The following is a 17,259-nucleotide window of genomic DNA, read 5'->3' on the forward strand; positions in this document are numbered from 1 at the left end:
CCCCAAGAAAGCTGCAGCTGGTGGCCTTCCTGTCCCAGAAATGTGCCCCAGGTCTGGCCATGGGGGATTGCATGGAAGGATCTGAGACCCCCGAGCTGGATGTGTCAGCTGGGATTTGATCTTTTAGGAATACACGGGAGGGAGCCTTCCTGAGGTGATGCTTTCCATACAAAGGGGAAGGGGGGGGAGGAAGCCCATGGTGGACAGGTGAAATGAAGCTGAAAAAGTATCTTAAGAAGGGCACATGGTTCCTCCTATTTTGGAGCATCCCACTGGAACACCCTGCTTCCTCACCTCTCCTCCTCCCATTGCTTTTTGCTGCTGCTCCTGCTGCAATGCCTGTGGTTAACATCACCTGTGCACAGCACCCAGATGCCACCCGCAGCTCCGAGCCCATCAGCAATGCTCTGCATGAGAATGCCCCAATGCAGCACCCCGGGCTGATGGCCTGCAGCCTCCTCTTCATAGATGAACCCCAAATCCTTTCCCAACAACCACTGCCCAACCCCACAGCCAGGTCTCAGCACAGAAGGTTGGTGGTGCTCAGCACACGCTGCCATAAAGCCGTGTCCCATGCAGCAGGATGGATGCATTTCCCACTGATCGTTCAAACAGGATGTTAGGAGCACATCTCTCCATTTAAACTCTTCTTCGTGGATCCCGTCACTCAACTTTCCCCAAGAATTTGGTTTGCTGCCTGGGAAATTCTTTACCTCCATGGGTTTCTCCCTTCTGCCGTACCATGTGCATGCTCACACAAGCACACACCAGCACTGAGACCATTGTTAATTAGTTCCTAAAGCATCACCCTAGAAAGACAAGGGGAATTAAGGATGAGTCACAGACTGCTGCAGCACGGCTGATCCTGGCTTGCAATCCGAACAGAAGCTTGTCTCTTTCCACTTTTTCTTTTCTGTTTTTTTTTTTCCACCGTGAATGAGTGTGGCCACTCCACCACTTCACCCGATACATCGTAGCAATAGCTAGGTGAAAAACCCACGCTTGCTTTGGGCTGTGCTGAACACCCAGGGTCAAATCCTGCAGCCACTCAGTCCCACGTGTAACTTCCCACCCCCACAGCGCTGTTAGGTCAGAGCGGCATCCCACCATGCTGGGCATGGAGTGGGGATCTCCGGGCTGAGCCGGGAGGTGGAGGGGGAAGGAATGGGCGCAGGGCTGTGATTTCCAGACACGGAGTGAATCTCTCTTAACTCTTCATCATCTGTGGTGTTTCTCTGTCTGACTCCTTGCTTGCAAACCCATGGAAATATCCCATGCGGGCATTTACGATTGTGAACTGCGTGATTTTGCCTTTCATGAAGGCTTTCTTACGGGTGAACAGCTTTTGGGACAGAAGGGCTCAGGCACAGACATGTGGACGCAGCGCTGCTCCTGCAACTCCTGCTCTCAGAAAAAAAAAAAAAAAGAAAAAGAAAAAAAAAAAAAAGAAAAAAAAAAGAAGAAAAAGAAAAAAAGGGCTGGGGGTCCTCAGGGGGAACACACTGAGTTTGGGGATTTTCTCCTAGAAATTGGGTAACGTAACAGAGGAGAAGCAGCAGCAAGGGGTGATTTTATCCTTCGTCTGCTGCTGGCTGCAATCCCCGGGGGATGTACTAATAAATAAATAAATAAATAGATAGATAAAATCAGACCCCCCCCACGACAGCTTTTTAACGATTAATTTTTAATTTTTATTATTATTATTTTCCTAAGTCCCATAGAAGCAACGCCTTCCCCGCGGCCTGCCCGGCCCTCCGTGGAAAGTGCGAGCGCCAATGCTCAGACTGACTCGGGCGGTGCGGCGGGGCGGGCGGGGCCGGAGCCGCCATGGGGCTGCTGAGAGCCGGGCGCGACGCGGGGCCCGAGGCGGGGAGCGGGGACGTGCAGCACCTCAACCAGCTGAGCGCCGAGGTGCGGGGCCGGGGGGAGGGGGAGGAGGGGGCAGGCGGTGCCCGGAGAGGGCGAACAAGCGGCTCTGAGGCGCGGGGCCCCGAGCCCGGCCTGCCGTGTGAAGGCTCTGCTGGGCTGCGGGCCGCGCCGGTGGCGGCGGTGCTGGGAGGCGGTGGGATCTGCCCGCAGCTGGGCCCGGGGGTGACGGCGAGGCCTTGAAGCCGTGCTGCCGTCTGCCGAGTCGCTCTGGTTACCCCGTGGGTTTTTTGGTGCATCGGAGTGGATGTTTGCATCCTCTCCCATTGGCTGCTGTTTGGATCGCATGGGATGGAACGGCCACACAAGGCCTGCTGGTGCTGGGTGCACGAACCCCTCGGGTTGTCTTTGAAGAGAGTCCGTGTGCAAATGCTGCCCGTAGGCATCTTGTCATGGCGAGGGCTGGGGGAACACCTCAGCATTTATGGCCACAAGTTGTACCAGAGGAGGTTTAGGTTAGACATAAGGAAGAACTTTTTCTCTCAGAGAGTGGTCAGGCACTGGAATGGCTGCGCAGGGAGGTGGTGCAGTCATCATCCCTGGCAGTGTTCAAGAGGCGTCTGGATGAGGAGCTAGGAGATTTGCTTTAGTGCTTGTGGTAGCAGTGGTGGTGGGAGGACGCTTGGACTGGATGGTCTTGCAGGTCCTTTCCAACCTTGTGATTCTATGATTGGGAGCTCAAACTCCAGCACCAGCACAAGGAGACAGGAAGAGCTGTGTTAGGGCAGGATATCAGCCCAAAACTGCATGATGAGGGGGGAAACGAGGTGCTGAAGAATGGAGCGAGGTGCAGCATGCTGATGCTTCACTCCTAACACCACCCTGTTTCTTCACAGCAATTCTCAGCACTGACCGAAGTGCTCTTTGGCTTTCTGACAGAACCCAAGGAGGTAAGGCTGCACAGAGCACAAAAGCAGCTCTCAGGTGAGAAGCATGCAGAGACAAGATTGTGTCATTGCTCTTTCTCTTGAGCAGGTAGAAAGGTTTCTGACTCAGCTCTCCGACTTTGCAACCATGAATAAAATCAGCTTGGGCCCCCTGAAAAACATCGTCAAAAGTGTTCTTCTGGTACCCAGTGGTAAGTGGTACATATGCCTGAGGCCAAACTGCTGCATCCATTCTGCATGCTGCTAAAGGCCCCATGTCTTCAGAACTGTGTTGCACAATGATGCTAACAGTAACTCATAAATAGCTTAGCATTTAAGAATCAAAAATTCAGAAAGTGCTCCCCTGCTGCAGCATCCCTACTGAATGACTCAGGCTTTGTCTTCTTTACACCGTTCCCACATACACGTTTTGCAGGCCTGGCTACACTCACTCCCCTGCTTAATAAGTGCAGGCACAACACTTTGTGATGGTAGCAGAGCTTGGTTCAACCCATACCTGTAATCCATTTGTGCTAAACCAGCACAGCCTTATGTTGGCACCACATCTTTGCACTTCCATCCCAGTAACCCAGCACTGTGACTCCTCCGAGAACAAAGCACCATTTGAGGGCTGCATTCACGCCCCTCTGGAGCAGACTGGGATCCAGCAGGCATAGTTCTGTGCACACGTGATGTCTGTCCTTGTAGTCTTGTTTTAGAAAAACACACGAGCCTCCAGTGACTTCTCATTCACAAACACTGGAGGAGAGGGGTGGGAGAATTCCCTTCGCATGCCCTGTTCGGACTCAGCCGTAGGAGATTGCTCTGATGTTTTGGCTGCTGTCGGACGCAATGCTGCATCAGACATCCTCCCTCACACACATTCATGCCTTGGTGATCCTCGTTATCAATGGTTGCTTAGAAATACCCTTCAGTCCCCCATTTCCCACAGAGTTCGTCACAGCAGCGAGGCCGCGCACAGCGGCTTCCTGCATTCGGGTTAAACTTCCATCCTACTATTTCAAGCCATTTCTTCTGTCCCAGAGAAGCACTGAATAGTTTCCTTCCCTGCAACTGCCTTGGAGGGATTCAGCGCAGAATCAGCATTTTCTCCCTTCCTGTTTGTGCACTGGCTGCACTCAGCCTCACAGTTCCTGTTTGCGAGCGCTGGTTCCAGTCCTGTTACACCTTCTCAGAAGCTCCGGGATGCCACGGGCTGCACCAGAGCAGAACACAGCAGATAACTTTGCCTCCGTGCTACACAGAGCCACGTGGGGCTGCCAGTCTCTTTGAATGTTCGCAATTCCTGCTCCTGGCTTCAGAGAACAGAATCCTTGTAAACTTCCATGTGCTGCCTGAGCTCCGGAACAAAGGAGGCAGGCACAGCAGGGGAAAGTGTTATATGCACACGTTCACACCCATAATCCAAAACACAGCAGGTAGGTCAAATTAGTAGCCTGCCAGCCTTAACAGTTCCCCCTTAACAAGCAGAGCTTCTATAGGAGAGAAAGCAGCAACTTCAAAACACAACTGCTGCTGCCGTTGCCATGGTTACCTGCAATGAAATCTCTCCCTCTCTCTCTCAGGCACTTCCACAGGACTGACTTTTAAAGCACTGGGCATCTGCACAGATACCAGCAGACACAACTGTATTGCCTACTGGCAAGCTGGGGTTTGTTTCAAAACAGTCCAAGAACAGCCTTTCTATGGCGAGGTCTCCATCCCTGCGTCTGTTTGCCTCAGTAAGGACTGGTTCCACTCAGTAGAAGCTGATTTTTTTCCCCTTGCACTGTTTATTCAGGTGCCCTGAAGAGAAATCTGTCTTCCGAACAAGTCAGAGCAGATTTTGTTGCTCTAGGTAGGTCACGTGGCTTCGCTAAATAAAAGCTAATTAACATTTATCATCTCTAGTAACCTCGTGTGCTTTCTCCCACAGGCCTCAGCGAAGAGAAAGCCAGTTACTTTGCAGAGCAGGTATGAAGACCTCCTTGCTTGTTTCTAACTAACAGAAAGTCAGTCAGATGCATCAGCTGCTTTCTTCCAATCCAGCTCTGAATTTTGAGCTGAAAATCCCCAGTGATAAGAAACACTTGTGTAATGGTGCTGTGCTTTGCTGTGGCCTGTGGGCTCAGTGATTCCTGCAGCCGTGTGGCTTCCATCTGATTGTTTTTCTGCTTTGCATGCCTGGAGCCCCGGGGTCACGCACTTACACGAACACATGACTTTTTGAGCAGATACTGTTACACAGAACCAATGTTCAAACAAAACCAGCCAGTGCCAGAAGTGACGGGGCAGATGGAAATCCTTGCAGGCCTCATCCTTGGGAGCCCTCCTGGCTGCATTAGCTTGGCCCATCTCACACACTTGGGCAGCTGTTTTGTGATTTGTGTTGAAATTACAGGCACCACACGTGGAGCCCCTCTGAACTGATGGTGTGTTCTGCTCTTGCAGTGGAAGCTGAATGCCCCCACCCTGACACGCCTGGCTGTTGGTCAGACCCTGATGATTAACCAGCTGATAGACATGGAGTGGAAGTTTGGTGGTAACAGAGCTAAGACTTAAACTGACCGGGTTGGGAAAGCCAACAGCACCTTTTGGCTGTAGGAGGTTTTGTTTCACAGCTTAGCTAACTTTCTCTCCCTTCTGCTCTCCCTGAATCACAGTTACAGCCGGGAGCAGCGAACTTGAAAAAGTAGGAAGTATCTTCTTACAGGTAAATGCCCTGCATGAGGGAATCACAGCACAGTCACGGAACGAGCCGTGGCCAGGGCTGTGGGGGGAACTGGCTGCCAGAGGAAGCAGAGGAAAGCTGGATCTCATAGGAGCTTTGCAGTGGCACATCTTCAGTGCTCTGAGCGAGCTGCCAGCAGATAGCAGGCGTGCTGCTGTTTGTTACTTCTCAGAAGAGCTGCATCACAAAAGCACAGCCCACTCTGAAAAGCTCAATCTTAGCACAGGTTGTGCTGTCTCAGGGAGGGAGGGGGAAGGCCGTCGTTTCTAAGGGCTTCCCAGAGATCCTCCCTTATCTGTTCCTGCAGTGACACTTCTTGAAAAGCCCGACAGAGATGTGTGTTCTGTGCAGCAGCTGGCACTAGAACTCAGAGCAGATTCCTGTCTATTCATGGTGCTTGAAATATGGGCTTCTGCATTGATACATCTCTGCTTTTTCTTCCCCCTAGCTGAAGCTGGTGATTAAAAAAGGGAGCCAAATGGAAAATGTCTATGTAGGTGAGTTAACCGTTCTGGAAAAGCAGCAGAGAGCTTGAAATCCGAGCTGTAGCTCAGAGCTTTTGTGTGTTTGGGGAGTGGGGGAGCTTTGGGGGCAGACCCAGCAGGGGTCACTGTGAGAGCATTGCTGGGAGATGCTGCTCCTCCGGCCTCTCCTTGATGCAGTCATGGGAAGCATTTGGGAGCACCGACTGCTGGGCAGCCCTCACATCTTTGCAAAAGCAGATGCAGGTGTGCCATGGAGCACTGGGAAACAGCAGCATGGCAAAGGAAGGAAGTGAACCTAGCTTAGGTGAATGCGAGCTGCTCTGCGATAGCACCAGAGTGGATTCTCCAGCCTTCATTGCAACCTGACATCTAAGGTTTTATACCTCTATTTCTTTTTTTTTTGCCTACAGAGTTAACATTGCCCCAGTTCTACAGTTTCCTGCATGAAATGGAAAGAGCCAAAACCACACTGGAAAGCTTTGGCTGAAGCTACAAGGACCTGACCTGTCATCTGTGCAGGGTGTGTAATTTCTCCTTGTGGACCTGCAGATCTGCTCTGTTCCAGCTGGTAAGAGAAGATGAGGCTGTGCAACCAACAGCTGTGCCAGAAGTCCTTCAGAAGCCAAAACTTGGGCAAATGTTTTGAAGGCATTACGAGCCCACCTGGCCCTTTTTTAATACTAGCATGAGAAATCGTCTGACGTGGATACCTGTACTAAAATGGCAAAGAAATAAATCCATCCCCATCCTTCTCTGTTTGTATCAGAATTTGATTTTTTGAGACAGAAACAGAGCAAAGAATCACTTCCATGCTAGGAAGAATGGAGCAGGAATGGATGGGGTGCAAGGAGAGCATCCAGCCTGCTGAACCACTTCACACCCACTTTGAGCCTCTCCTTCTCGTGTCAAGGAATGGAATGATTGCATCCTTCCCAGTCACATCTTGTGCAAAATGGCACTGAATCACCATAGAAAGGTTTGAGTTGGAAGGGAGCCTTAAAGGCCATCTGGCCCTGCAGTGAGCAGGGGCACCCGCAGCTCCACCAGTGCTCAGAGCCCCCCAGCCTGACCTGAGTACAATGGGAGGATGAGCTCAATAGAAAAGGTGCTGTAAGGAAAGGGAAAAAGATTGCTTACCTGGATCAGGAGATTTCAGGTTCACAGGGGAGGAATCTCCAGAAAGAGATCCTTCCCCTGGGGCACTCAGCCCTTAAATGAGGTCCAAGAGGTGCAGCCAGCTCCACCCCTTCCTGTCTCACAGCTGAACCGCCTTCACCTGTGCTCCAGGGCTGACAGAAGCCTTTCCCCAGGTGCTCCATCAGTGGCTCAGGCCTCGACTCAACAGTCACCATACAGGCACCCACCTCATCTCTGTGCCACTGCCCTCATTGTAAAACCTCCCTTACATCCCATCTCCACCTCCCCTCTTTGGTCTTTTCATCTTGCAGAAGACCTGGCACTTTTCCATGGTGCATTTCATGCAATCCTGCATGAGGGGCCGGAGCCTGCGGTGAGGACAGGCTGAATCACGTGCTTGGAGCACAGCGCAGGGAATCCTGCTGGCAAGCCTGGGGACAGTATCTGCATATTTATTTCCTGGCATCGCAGGCCATCCACGAGCATTCTAAGCTTTGTCACGTGATGAAGGTAATAAAGAATTCGGGTTGGTTTTTTTTTTTAACGTAACGCCCTGCAAAATATTCCATCTCCTTTTTGGGTGGCAGGAAAAGGCCCGGAATGCTTTCTGCAGACAACAGGAATGGTTTTGCTTTACATTTTCTGTCGGCCATTCCTCCCTTTTCCCCTCACCCCCCCCCCGGTGCCGCAGCGCTCAGCCCGTCCCACTGTGCTGGAAGATGCTCAGGCCGGGTCAGGATCCCCATCTCCTGTTTCAGATGAAGCTCTGTGGGGCTGATGCACAGCACAGCACGCCGACCCCAAGCGTGGGGGTCACTTCTGCACTGCTCCATGGTCCCCAGAGAGCGTGGGGTCAGGGTGACCCACAGCCCCGTTCATCCCTGCATTGGGCTGCGTGCGATGGAGCCGGGCCCTGGGGAGGGACATCCTGGCATAGGCTGGGAGATGTGGTGTGGCCTCGTCCTGCGTGGGGCTGGGAAGGTGAGTGCAGGAGTGCAGGGCTGTGGGCAATCTGGCAGCAGCCTGGTTCTGCCTGGGTTTCCTGGTAGCTCTGGGTCTCTGCAGTACCGGTGCTGCCAATTGCGGCCGCCTACGAGAGCTAATCTCTGTGGGACAGCAGGAGTGGGGGAAACGGGGCCCCTCGCGGTGTGGGGTGAAGCTTAACCACACTGCTGCTGTCCTCTGCCTCCCCTGGGGCTCTTTCGACCCATTTCCTCCCACCCAGAGGCTGTCAAGGACTGCACCACCCCATGGGTATGAGGCCATCCCAAGGCCCCATGCATCCCACGAGTCCCACGAGGGCGAGTGACAGTTGGGATGTGGGGGCTGCTTCCCCATGGCCCATCGCCCCCAGCACAGCTTCAGTGCTGCTGTGATCAGCAATCCCTGGAGATGGCCAGCTCTGCTCTGGGCAGAGCCCCTCACCTCTGCCTGCCTGGCAGGGTGATCTCTTCCACCACGCTCATCCCTTCTGCACTCCAGGTCTCCCATTCCAGGAGCTGGAACCGGACCAGGAGCAACCAGAACACACAAATACCTATGGAGGAATGCCAAGAGCTTTTCCTAGAAAGTGTTTGCTGCAGGAAAGAAGGCTGTGGGGCCTGGCAGACCTCCCTGGAGGAGCTATGGGATGATGGTGCACCAGCCCCAGCCCCGGTTCAGCACCCAGGGTTTGCAGGCATGGGATCTGCCTTGTGATGCAGGCACTGTGCTGTGCGTGGCTCCATTTCTGCTCCCTGCCTGCACATCTCAAATCATCTCCACCATCCCAGTGCCCTTCTGTTCCCATCTGCAGCACCACTGCATTCCTGCCACAGGCAGCTCCCACTGCGGCAGCCATCAGGAGACCTGGGCAGGAGGGGGCTGTCTGGGGATTGCTCCACGTGGACACATCCCAGCTCCTGCAGACGGGGCTCAGGCGGGGAGGGGGATGCAAAGCTGCAACCAGCAGCCAAGTGCCCCCCCAGCACAGCCCTGCACTGCAGCGCCAGCATGGTGAGCGCAGGGACTGGGGGCAGGCAGGGAACACAGCCCCAGTTCCACATCAATCTGCAGCAATCGCAAGAACAAGTTCAGGTGCCCCAAACCCACAGATCAGCAAATTCCTCGCAGCAGAGGCCAGAGCCCGGCTACGCACAGCGGGGCCTCCGTGACCTCTACGGCCCGAAACAAACACTGCATTATGGTGCTGACCCCACAGCCTGCCCGGGGCAGCCAGCACCGGCCCCGTCTCTGCGGGGAGGCTGTGGTGGCCGGAGTGGGGCCAAGGGGACAGCCTGCATGGGAACAGCCACGCTGCAGCCCTGCTCCAGGCCTGGGGATACGTGAACCTGGAGCGCTGCCGCCCATTCTTGCAGGAGGAGGAAAGGCTGGTGGTGTGTGAGGCAGCAGAAATATTCCTAGCATGTTCTCCGTCCCCGAGCCGTGCCATCTCTCGAGGCATTTCTTTGTCCGGGCACTCTGGGAACAATTGGGGCTGCTCAGCCAGACCGCAGGCTGTCGATCAGCAGAGCGAATGAATGCTCAGCCATAAGGAACCCATCTTCTCCTGCAGCACGGGGAGGTGGCCACCAGAATGGGGGCCCATGGCACAAAAAACAAAGCACAAAGAGCAAATAATGCCCGGGCACAGGGTGGTGGTGGAGCCCCGCAGCCCCTCCAAAGGGAGGGGATCCCAGTGCCTCACATTGCCCCACACCCTTGGAACATTCCAGTCCAGGTCCAGTGGCAGTGGCTTCATCACAGACACAGCTCTGTTAGCAGCCCCCCCCTTCCCCCAGCACCACGATGGGCCCAGCCTGTATCCCACCGCTGTGCCCCAACACTCCCAGCCCCACACCGGAGGGCAGTGCCCCGCTCCTCGCCACACAGCGACCATTTCCCCATGCTCCCCGCAGAGCGCAGCTCCATTTTATAGGTCTGCTCTGTCCCAGGGGCATCGCTGTTGCAGCGCAGCCGCTAATGAGGTTATCCCCGACCACGCCACCGAGTTCGCCATGGAAAGAGAGGGAAAACGGCGTTAACCCCTGCGCTGCCGACACAACGCGCAGCGCTGCGGAGCATCTTTGTTCCAACACGCGCCCTCGCTGGTCCCAGTGGTGACGGTGCTGCTGCAAAGCAGGCGAGGAGCCCTCGTGCCGTCCTCGTCTCCGAGCATTGCCACATCTGCAGAAACAGCGCTGAACCTCAGAGCAGCGCCGGCCCTCGAGCACATTGCCCTGGCGATGGGATCGGGGAAGCAGCCCCAGCCCCAATCCTGATCACGCTTTGTCTCGCAGCAGAGTGGGATGGCGGATGGCAGAGGACAGTAGCCGGGATAGGGGGCGGCGAGCTTCGCTCCCGCCGAGCAGCACGGCTCTGCTCACTGTCCTCGCGAATTCACCCCGCAGCGATGCTCCCACACCACCCCACGGGGCTCGAGATGGGTTCCCCAGGCGGGAGGAGCGGAACCCCCGGCAAAGCCCCCCATCCGCTGCCGACCCGGGGCACTGCGGGCACCGCGCGCTGCTCCCCTTCCCCCGCCTCGCTGAGTGCAGTGCGCAGTGCGGACAGCAGGGGGCGCCAAAGCACTGCGCTGTGCCTGCAGCCCCATCCCGGCGCAGCCCCATCTCCCCGTCCCATCCCTTTCCACTCCATCCCTGTCTCAGCCCCCCGCTGCCCTTAGCGCTGCCCAACCCACCCCAGCATCTACTGCTCCCCAGACCTCGCCCTTCATCCTCCAAGCACGGCTCCCTACATCTGCGCTGTGGGCATCCATCCCTTCCCCATTTCTCCCTCCAGATCCACTCCTCTTCCTCCCTCCCTCCCTCCAAGCATCCCTCCCCTTCTTTACCCCCTGCCCATGGCTCTCAGCAGCAGTACCCCCCTCCCAACCCCATACCTCTCTGGCAATACCATCTCCCCCAGTACCCACGAGCCCTTTTCCACGTGGGCTTTCCTGGCAGAAGCCCTGGAACCACCTTAAGGCAGAGCCGTGAGCATCACCCATGGTTACCACATCCCCCACCAGACAGTCCTATGCCACTGCCCTCAGAGTGCTGGGGCAAATGGAAACACGGGCACACAGCACTGAGCCCCACACAGGCAGCATCAGTCAGCCCCTGGCTGGGGGGGCAGGAGCCCTGTCACATCAGCCCCCCTCTCCTCATTGTCCAGAGTTATTCAAAACACAATAAAACCTAAGACCAACTGTCCCCGTTCCCTCCCTTTGCCAAGGGATGGTGATGGAGGAGCCCCATCCCGCTGCACAACACGCCACGTCGGGGCAATTCACCCGTCAGAGCTGATTAAAAATAATAACGATAGGAAACACTGGGCTCATTGGGGGCTACCTCCAGGCATCTGGTTACTGAACCAGGCAGGCTGGTATTTTTAGCCTCCACTACGGAGGAGCTGGCTCTATATAGAGACAGGAGTCACCATCCACCACCTATGTAGGGCACACGGTAACCCAGGGGCTGCCCCCCCCCCCCATAGGGTTTCTAACCTGCCCCACAGCCCCTTGCTCAAGTGCCCCCAGCTTCTCCCACTCCAGGGCTCCCCCATTAACATCTCTCCCTCTCATTAGCTGCTTGGCCTTTATCCCTCGCTCCCCTCCCAGCGGGATTCCCATCAGCTGGGGGCACAGAAAAAAAAAAAAAAAAAGAAAGAAAAGAAAAAAAGGGAAAAAGAAAAAAAGAAAAAGGGAGGGTCTGCTGCCCTGTGATAGACAGCACTGCCTAAACATGGCGCAGCACAAAGGGCTCGCACAGCTTTTATTGCCGCTGATCCCCGCGCCGCTCGCTGCCTGGAGCACAGCCTGCCCTTGTCGATGGCATTTTGCAAAGCCCGCTCCCGAGGGCCTTGGGGTGGGCTGCCCGCTCCCGGCTGTGACAAACAGGCTGGAGGGCAGCGGGTCCTTTGCTGTCAGTGAGGCGGTGCCATCTGTTCTGCAGGCGCTGCCCGGTGTCACGCTGTGCTGCAGCAGCGCTGCCAAAGGGCCCGCACCCACACGGGACCGGAGCTGGGCTCTGATCCCCGGCTCCGTTTAAGTCCCTGTGAGAGCAGGAGGGTCCCACCCAACCCCCCCCAGGCCTGTGGATGAGTCACTGGGGGGGGGTCTGGGGGCTGTGGTGGAGGTGGCGGCGGCTGCCCAGCCCCATGGAGTGAAGAGGTAGCAATGCAGGGCTGCAGCCATGCTGGGGGGCCTCGGACCGAGCTGCGTTGTGCTCTACTCTATTGTGAGCGAAGAGATTTGTCAGCAGGGAGCTGATGAGTCCCGCAGGGCTGCCCTGCACACCCCATGGCTGGTGGGAGGCCCAAAGCACGTGGCCGGGTGCTGTTGGGCTCAGTGCCACCCACCCCGCTGAGCACCCCGTGGTTCCCCGCCTCTGCCTGGAGCAATGCAGTGCCCTCAGGCTCTGCTGTAGATCCAGAGGTGCTGACCCCGTGAGCGTGTCTGGAAGGTGCCGGGTGTAACCCAGCAGTGCTTGGCACACCGTGTGGGCACGCGCTCAGACGGAGGAATATTCTTTCACTGGGAGAACAAGAAGAGCCCTCTGATGGCTGCCTCGTCCCTCGTAAACACCAACTTTGAGAGCATCAAATTACAGCCGCTGTAGAGGCTCAAAACAAGATGGTAATCAGGAGCGCAGGGAGGCACAGGGCACGGTGCAGAGGGGAGCAGGAGCCGGGGGCAGAGGGACCCAGTGCTCACGATGGGTCCAAGGCTGCAACCAAACCCCGTCTTATCCCGACCCATTCCATTTCAACTCATCCCAACCCATCACATGGCACTCACGATGGGGAAAACACCGCAGTGTGGCTGCAGCCCCAGGAGGGCACGGCACGGCACGGCAATGCAAGGCTCGGCACGGCACGGCAATGCAAGGCACGGCACAGCAATGCACGGCAATGCACGGCACGGCCGCTGCGGCTCTCAGCTGCACGGCACAGATGGCCCCACGGCGAGGACAGGGCAAAGCGAGCCAAGGCGAGGTCTTGGCGTGCTGCTGCCGCCCCCCCCCTCCCCCCGCTGCCAGCACAGCTCATGGGATGGAGCCGTGCCCGCAGCCGGGGGCTTCTCCCCAAGCAGCCCTACAAAGCTCCGGGCTCCGGCTCCATGGGAAGCTTCGCGGGGGGCCGGGCGATGGCAGAGCCCGCAGCGCAGCGCAGCCCGGCCGGGCGCGGCTCCTTGGGCCGTGCAGCTGCTGCAGCGCTCGGCTCCCGTTCGCAGCGCTGCTCCTCGGGACGCGGCTCCGCGCTGCGGCGCTCCGTGCCCCGCGGCCGCACCCCCCGCTCCCCCCACCCCCAACCTCCCGCTGCTGCGGGGCGGCGGCACCGGGGGCTGAAAGGAGCCGGCAGAGCCCGTCGTTTTCCGCCCAGCCGCCGCTCCTCACTCCCGGCGCTGGGGCTGCGGGCACCGTCCCGCCCGGGCGCGGCTCCAGCTCCTGCCCGGCGCCCCCGCCCGCGCGCAGCCCTTTCTTTCCCTCCCAGCACCGGGGATTTGCTCCCCCCCCCGCCCCCCATCCCCCCACGTCTCCCCCCCTTTTTCCCCGCTCCGGCTCTCTCCGCCCTGCCCTCCCCTGCCTGCCACTTTCATTTCCCTCATCCCCCGCCTCCGGTCCGGGCTGGGATCTGAGAGCTCGGCGGGGCGGAGGGGAGGAGAGAGCACCGCACCGCACCGCCCCGCACACCGCCCCGCACCCCCGGGCCGGCTCCGCGCTGCCCCCGCTGCGGCAGCTGCCGGGGTGGGAGGCGGGGGGGGGGTTGGGGGGGAGCCGGGCGGGGCTCAGCTGCGCTCCGCGCTCGGGATCAGCTGCGCCGCGCCCCAGCCGTGCCCCCCCGCTCCCCGAGGAGGGGCCCTCGGCGACGCTGCGGGATCGGGGCTGCCCGCACGGCCCCGCAGCCCCGCGCACAGACAGCGCTGTCGGATCGAATGCGTCTTAAAACCCCGCCGCGCGGCTTTTCGCCGTGCGGGAGACGGAGAGGTTCGAGGATCAGCCAGAATCTCTGGACGGGGGACGGGGAACCGCAAGGCAGGAAGGAGAGAGATGCTCGCAATTATCATCCGGCCAAACCCTTCCAGCATATTGCAGCCATAGCAACAGAGATGGGCTGTCCCAGCCGGAGTCTGCAGTGCAATAAAGGGAGAGAGAGGGACGCAGGGAAAGAAAGAGCCGTGCGTTGCGCTGGGCAATTTCCGAAGGGGTTGGCACAAACAAACAGCAACTGGAAGCAACTGGAGCCAATCCCCCCGCTCCCTTTGTAATGCTTTCTGACACAGATTCCCTCTCCGCGGCTGACTTTGCAAGTTTCCCCATCCTCTCCCCTCCGCGCACGGCTTCTCTTCATGCGACTGAATTATACACGAGAGGAGGGACGAGCTGGAAATTCTGGCCAAAAAAAAAAAAAAAAAGGGAAAAAAGGTGCAGATCTGTGCAGCCGGGCACCTTCAGGGCTCCTCCTGTGTGCAGCAGGACCTGATCTTGGGTCAGCAGAGAGAGAGCCTCTGGATTGTGGAACCGCTGAGAAAAGGGTCCTGATAGGGTGGGCAGGGAGCAGTGGGGGGCAGCCCGGCTGTGCCTGCAGCATTCCCATGGTGGGCACAGGGCCACATCTCCTCCACCAGCGGCTGCTGCTGTCCCAGCACGCAGCATCCACGAGGATGGAAGGAGACGCTTTCGCTTCCCCTCAGAAACGTCTTATTTAGGGCCCAGGGAAAAAAAAAAATATATGCAAATTTTGCAGGGACGGGCCTAGGAGGCTCTAAGCATCCTCTCCCCTTCCCCCATTTCTGTAGCCGAATCGGAGCAGCCAAGCGCCGAGCAGCAGCGGGACAGAACAGCAGCTCTGGATGGGAACGGGAGCTGCGGGATGGGGTGCGGGCGCACAGAGGGGACGCGGGCGTGCAGGGGAGGGAGGGCTCCCGCTCCCGCTCCCGCAGCCGGGTGGGAGGAGCGAGCTGTCACTTTTTGGTGCTGGGCAAGCCCAGCATCGCTGTCGCAGGATCACTGCCTGTGCTGCGATGAGTCAGGTTCGGCGCTGCCACGCGTTCCTCCCACCCGCCCGAGTCCCGCTGCGTGCCGGGGGCTGAGCGCGTGGGAGCTCCGCGGGGCTCGGGGTGCTGAGGGTCCGCGCTGCGCCGAGCGGGAGGCAGCGCTCCCCGGGACACGGGCACGGCCCCGCGCTGCGTCCCACCTCCTGCTGCAGACAATGAGCCCCTGCCCTGCTTCCCGAGTGGCGGCAGAACAAATAAAGCGTGCACCATATGGTGCCAAGCCCCGTTGAAATGGGGCCAAACCCGGGACGTGGGGGGGTGGCAGCCTCCATCCCCGTGCTGTGAGCTCTAGGTAAGGGTACATTTTGGGTGAGCCTCGCTGAAGCTGCTCCTTCCACCTCCCGCAGCAAGGCACAGCTCAGCTCTGTACTCCAGCCACGGCCTGCGTGTCCCCTCCCCACCGGCATCGCAGCACCAGGAGCTGCCCGCAGGAGTCCTTTCCCCATCGGAGAGTGTCGGTCTGGCACTGGGGCTGCCAGGAGGTGACACCCTGCTCCCTGCCACGGCGCAGCGTGTGACCCTGGCAGCTGGGCACCCAGCAGTCCCCCGGATTCTGACAGACCTTCAGTGGGCTTAGCAAACCGTGGCACGCCCTGGGACCCCCCCCCCCCCTCCTTGGCAGAGGTGGGCAATGCCTGTGCTTCCACCCACACGCACCCCATTCCCTCCGCAATGGCCGCAGAGGGAAGCGCTTGGCTGCCCTCCAGGCCGACCTGAATCAAAACTTGGATCTCCTGAAGGTTTTGCAGCCGTGGGGTTTGACTCTCTCCCTTGCTAATGTGAGCGGATCATTTGCACCTGAGTCATGCTGATGAGAATCGAGTAAGTTGTGCAAGCAAAGGAGTTTATTGAATCATACACAAAACTGCTGGGGCGATAGCGATCAGGCAGGGCCAGGAGCAGCATGTGGCCCTTCCCATCACCCTCCCATCGCAGAGGGCCGTGCAGGGGCTCACAGATCTGCCCCAGCTCCCAGCAAGGCGCCAGTCCTGGGGAGTGCTCCGCAGTCATTGCACCTGTGGGCACGAAGCAGACATGAGTTCTGTTGTGTTCTGTTCTGATTTGTTGGCACTCTGTGATTACGTATTGCCAATGTCGCAGGCGCTGGGGCGAGCAGGGCTGCCATGTCCTGCACAGCCTGGCTCCCACAGAGCCCCACAGAGGGTCCCTGCTGTGATGCTGTGATGCTGCCCTGGGTGAGGACACCCATGCTCATCCCAGCCCCGGCTCTCCCCCCTGCTGACATACTGTCCCTCCACTTGTTGATAAACAGAAAAAAAAAACCATACAATGGACGCATTGAAGTTGTGCGGCTGGGCAAAGAGCGCAGCAGCACCGAGTCAGACGGGGAACCTCAGTGTCATTTCTTGCTGTGTTATTTCAGATGTGGGAATAGGCCGGGACACGAGGCATAGGGCCGGGCCTGGCAGGCACAGCGGTGCTGCAGGCAGTGGGTTTGCACCCAGCGCTGTACCCAGAGCCCACGCCTGCAGGAGGTGTGTGCAGGATCGGGCCCGGAGCAATCTGTTCCCATAGAAGTGGGCGGTAAATGAATGGGAACAGGAGAACATCCCCCTGCCAGCCCCAAAGCTGGGGGCAGAGCTCTGAGCCGCCGAGAAGGCTCGAGCCCTCCGTGCCATTTCATCGCTGCTGCTCTGCGACGGATTTCCCAGGAGCACTGCAGCCTCGGCCTCATTAATTATGCAAATGAAAAGGTGTTGCCAAGGCGCCGTCCCTAGGTAGGGTCCCCGTGGCCAAGGCCGGCTCTGGAGCTGCCCGGCCGCTGCCCCTCGCTTGGGCCAGCAAGGTCCAGGAGCACATCAGGCAGGATGGATGTTTGCAATAATTATCCAGTCATCCCCTTCAAGTGTACTGCAGCCATAGCAACAGACAGATGTTCTGTCCCAGCCAGAGTCCGCAGCGAGCTGGGGAGAGAAGCACAAAAATTAACCCGTTGAGGCCCAGTGTGACACAGAATTCACGTTATCCTGGGACCGGGGTGACCTTTGGCACCCCTGGGAAGATACCAAGAAATCTGGCAAAAAAAAAACAAACCCTAACCATTTGTCCCTATAA

General features: G+C 57.9%; 1 protein-coding gene across 2 annotated transcripts; it reads left to right on the plus strand.

Annotated features, from left to right (window-relative positions):
* Positions 1-1,794: 1,794 nt before the first annotated feature.
* COMMD7 (COMM domain containing 7) lies at positions 1,795-6,760 on the plus strand. Of its 2 annotated transcripts, XM_052683961.1 has the most exons (9): positions 1,795-1,911; positions 2,763-2,816; positions 2,902-3,004; positions 4,594-4,650; positions 4,729-4,766; positions 5,244-5,334; positions 5,456-5,505; positions 5,972-6,020; positions 6,419-6,760. In XM_052683961.1, exons 1-9 carry the CDS (start codon positions 1,828-1,830, stop codon positions 6,493-6,495), a joined length of 603 nt encoding a protein of 200 aa, XP_052539921.1. In that variant the 5' UTR covers positions 1,795-1,827; the 3' UTR covers positions 6,496-6,760. The 2 variants fall into 2 exon arrangements, with proteins under 2 accessions (XP_052539921.1, XP_052539922.1); XM_052683962.1 differs by lacking the exon at positions 4,594-4,650 and having other exon boundaries at positions 1,808-1,911.
* The last annotated feature ends 10,499 nt before the right edge of the window (positions 6,761-17,259 follow it).

The sequence above is a fragment of the Tympanuchus pallidicinctus genome, unplaced genomic scaffold, assembly GCF_026119805.1.
Source record: "Tympanuchus pallidicinctus isolate F22 unplaced genomic scaffold, pur_lepc_1.0 scaffold20, whole genome shotgun sequence".
Taxonomy (NCBI): domain Eukaryota; kingdom Metazoa; phylum Chordata; class Aves; order Galliformes; family Phasianidae; genus Tympanuchus; species Tympanuchus pallidicinctus.